Raw genomic sequence first — 3,294 nt, 5'->3', positions numbered from 1 at the left:
CGTTACAGCGTGCTGCCGTTCAGCAGAACTAGTTTGCATTCACTTCCAGCAACTTTCCAGGTCCTTTTCCGGTTACCATCCTCCTTGCGTGCTACGGCATCTTGGAGGGTACGGGGGTGCTTAGATTCCCGCTGAGGGGAGTAATCGCAGCCGTACTCATACCTTTGTGTACTTACTTATGCATGTTACAGCAGTTTGTGCCAGCTAAGGGTTCTTCTCTGTGGCATGGGTTTAAGGTATATAATGTACTGTATAAGGTGGAATTGAGGTGATGGGAGCCAGAAAAGGGAGCGCCATTCAGTTCATCAATATTTTGGAGCAAATAAAGTGCATAGTGTTCACAAACATAACTATTTATTTTCTGCTAGAAAAATAATGTGAGTATTTAGAAAGCAACTGAAAAATGACTTTTAAAATAACACTATGAAGAGAAGATTGCTTTTCTTACCTGATTTGATTTTATTACTGTGTTGTAGGTATGTGACTGGTGTAAGCACATAAGACACACAAAAGAGTATCTGGATTTTGGGGACGGGGAAAGAAGGCTTCAGTTCTGCAGTGCAAAATGTCTCAATCAGTACAAAATGGACATTTTCTACAAAGAGACACAGGCCAATCTTCCAGCTGGACTGTGCAGTACATTACATCCTCCAGTCGAAAATAAAGCAGAAGGCACTGGGGTACAGCTGCTGACTCCAGATTCTTGGAATATACCGCTAGCAGATGCTCGGAGAAAAGCCCCATCCCCAGCGTCTGCAGCTGGCCAAATTCAAGGTCCTGGACCATCAGCGTCTACCACTGCCTCTCCGTCTGACACTGCCAACTGCTCTGTCACTAAAATCCCCACGCCAGTTCCCAAACCTATTCCCATCAGTGAGAATCCAAATATTCCACCGGTTTCTGTCCAGCCACCTGCTAGCATTGTGCCTCCAATTGGTGTCCCACCTCGCAGTCCTCCCATGGTGATGACAAACCGTGGGCCAGTTCCTCTGCCCATATTCATGGAACAGCAGATTATGCAGCAAATACGTCCACCATTTATTCGTGGGCCGCCTCACCATGCCTCAAATCCCAACAGCCCTCTGTCAAATCCAATGATTCCTGGAATCGGTCCCCCACCAGGTGGTCCCAGAAATATAGGTCCCACCTCTAGCCCCATGCACAGGCCAATGCTTTCCCCTCATATCCACCCACCTACAACACCTACCATGCCTGGGAATCCTCCCGGCTTGTTACCGCCTCCCCCTCCTGGAGCTCCTTTGCCCAGTCTTCCCTTTCCCCCTGTCAGCATGATGCCAAATGGTCCTATGCCTATGCCACAGATGATGAACTTTGGATTGCCATCCCTTGCCCCGCTGGTGCCACCCCCGACTCTACTAGTGCCATATCCTGTCATTGTCCCCTTGCCCGTCCCCATCCCCATTCCCATTCCCATCCCTCACATCAATGACTCCAAACCTCCCAATGGCTTCTCCAGCAACGGCGAAAGCTTCATTCCAAGTACCTCCAGTGACACGCCTGGGGCAAAGCCACCCAATAGCTCTTCATCCCCTCGAGAGTCAAAGCAAGGATCATCTAAATCCTCTGACTCATCACCGAGCTGCTCAGGCCAGTCTCTAAATCAAGCTCAAGTGCTTCAGGAGCACAGTAAAAATGAAGTTGTTGATTTGACTGTCAGACCTAGTAGTCCAGTGAACAGTAAGTTTGGTTTCCCCAGTGTGCTACAGGGTCCACAGGACGGTGTGATAGACCTAACCGTAGGCCACAGGTCTAGGCTGCACAATGTTATCCACAGGGCTTTACACGCCCAAGTGAAAGTGGAACGTGAACCTAACAGTGTTGTAAATTTGGCTTTTGGTAGCTCAGACAAAAGGAACTGCAGCGACTGCAGGGACAACTGCAGCCCAGTTGACTCAAAAACGTTACCGTGCAGTGACGGAACTCACTGCTGTCCTGCTTCCTTGGCCTCCAGCACGCCGGGACTGGAAGCTGGTGCAGCGGTGTGCAACGTCATTGTGAATGGCACGAAGAGCACGGAGGGTTCCAAGAACCCGGAGCTGCCCCAGGAGCCAAAAAAGCCCCAGCCCTCCGAGGAGCTGGCGGTGAGCGAGCTGGAGTCCGTTAAGGAGAACAACTGCGCATCAAACTGCCACCTTGAGGGAGACGCTGGCAAGAAGACTGGGGAGGAGCCCCTTGCTGCGGGAGACAAACAGGACCCAAACCTTAACAATCCAGCAGACGAGGACCATGCGTATGCTTTGCGGATGCTGCCCAAGACAGGTTGTGTGATCCAGCCTGTGCCAAAACCAGCAGAAAAGACTGCTATCGCACCGTGCATTATCTCAACGCCAATACTCAGCACAGGGCCAGAGGATCTGGAGCCACCATTGAAAAGGAGGTGTCTCCGAATTCGAAATCAGAATAAGTAAAGGTTTGTGTAATCACTACTGCCTTCTGTGTGAATAGAATGAGTATTGACAGGTGTGAGGCCACGCTCGTGGCCTGTGTGAACCAAAAAGATAAAAGATTCCAATTTATCAGCACTTTCAGAAAACTATTGGTATTTATGTTCTAATACTGTTCTTTGTGTTGCATTGCATCTGTACGTGTCAGTACTCCATCCATCAGCAGCCTCATTACACTTCCGCTCACAGAACATTTCACGGTGGTGCTGGCTGTGAAGTTATTGTGCTGTGTATGTCAAAACTGGGGGGTTCGGCCTCGGATGTGGTTTAGGTCTGGGCCATTAATCTGCTTACTTATTCCAGATGAGTTACTCAGCAACTCAGGCCATCATGACGGCGATTGAAATTGCCTTACAGCATAGCGTGGAGCAGGACAACTCGGCTGCTTCCTGCTAGCTCAGACCCAATTGACTTGCCAAATGGTCATCTCCAACCATCTCACTTCGGTCTGCCTCCAGACGTCACCCGGGCTTTCAGCTGGGCTGTTCTCCGGGGGCTGAACCCTCTCTCCCCGAGCATTCCTTCCTTGGGTGTTGGTGCTTAGGGGCTGTCTGCTGCGTGGGACCTGCCCGCTGTAGCTTCTCTCAGCACGACCTGTGCCATGGGGCTTTACTCTCTCACCTGAGGTATCTGCCTTTGGTGAAAGTTTCTCACCCTAGAAAAGCAGTGGAGGTTTTACGCAGCCCTGTGGTTGTTGTACGTGCGTGGTTCCTGGCAGGGCTGCAAAGCAAGGCAGAGATACGGGTAAGTCCACCAACAACCGTGGCTTGTCCAAGGACGACGCTGCAGAGGCAGAAACTCCCTGCCCTTGATTCCAGATTCGCAGCCT

The 3,294-nt window shown here is 50.6% G+C and overlaps 1 protein-coding gene across 1 annotated transcript in view; it reads left to right on the top strand.

Annotated features, from left to right (window-relative positions):
* Positions 1–476: 476 nt before the first annotated feature.
* SOBP (sine oculis binding protein homolog (Drosophila)) overlaps positions 477–3,294 on the top strand; it is a gene marked incomplete at its 5' end in the record, with an annotated part of 16,241 nt that continues 13,423 nt past the window's right edge. Inside the window, one exon of the mRNA XM_010140256.1 lies at positions 477–2,431. Coding sequence (XP_010138558.1) covers positions 477–2,429 — 1,953 coding nt within the window. The remainder of the gene's footprint in view (positions 2,432–3,294) is intronic.

The sequence above is a fragment of the Buceros rhinoceros genome, unplaced genomic scaffold (genome assembly GCF_000710305.1).
Source record: "Buceros rhinoceros silvestris isolate BGI_N320 unplaced genomic scaffold, ASM71030v1 scaffold17767, whole genome shotgun sequence".
Lineage (NCBI taxonomy): Eukaryota > Metazoa > Chordata > Aves > Bucerotiformes > Bucerotidae > Buceros > Buceros rhinoceros.
Note: the sequence above shows the minus strand (reverse complement) of the source record. Positions and strands in the feature narration are given on the sequence as shown.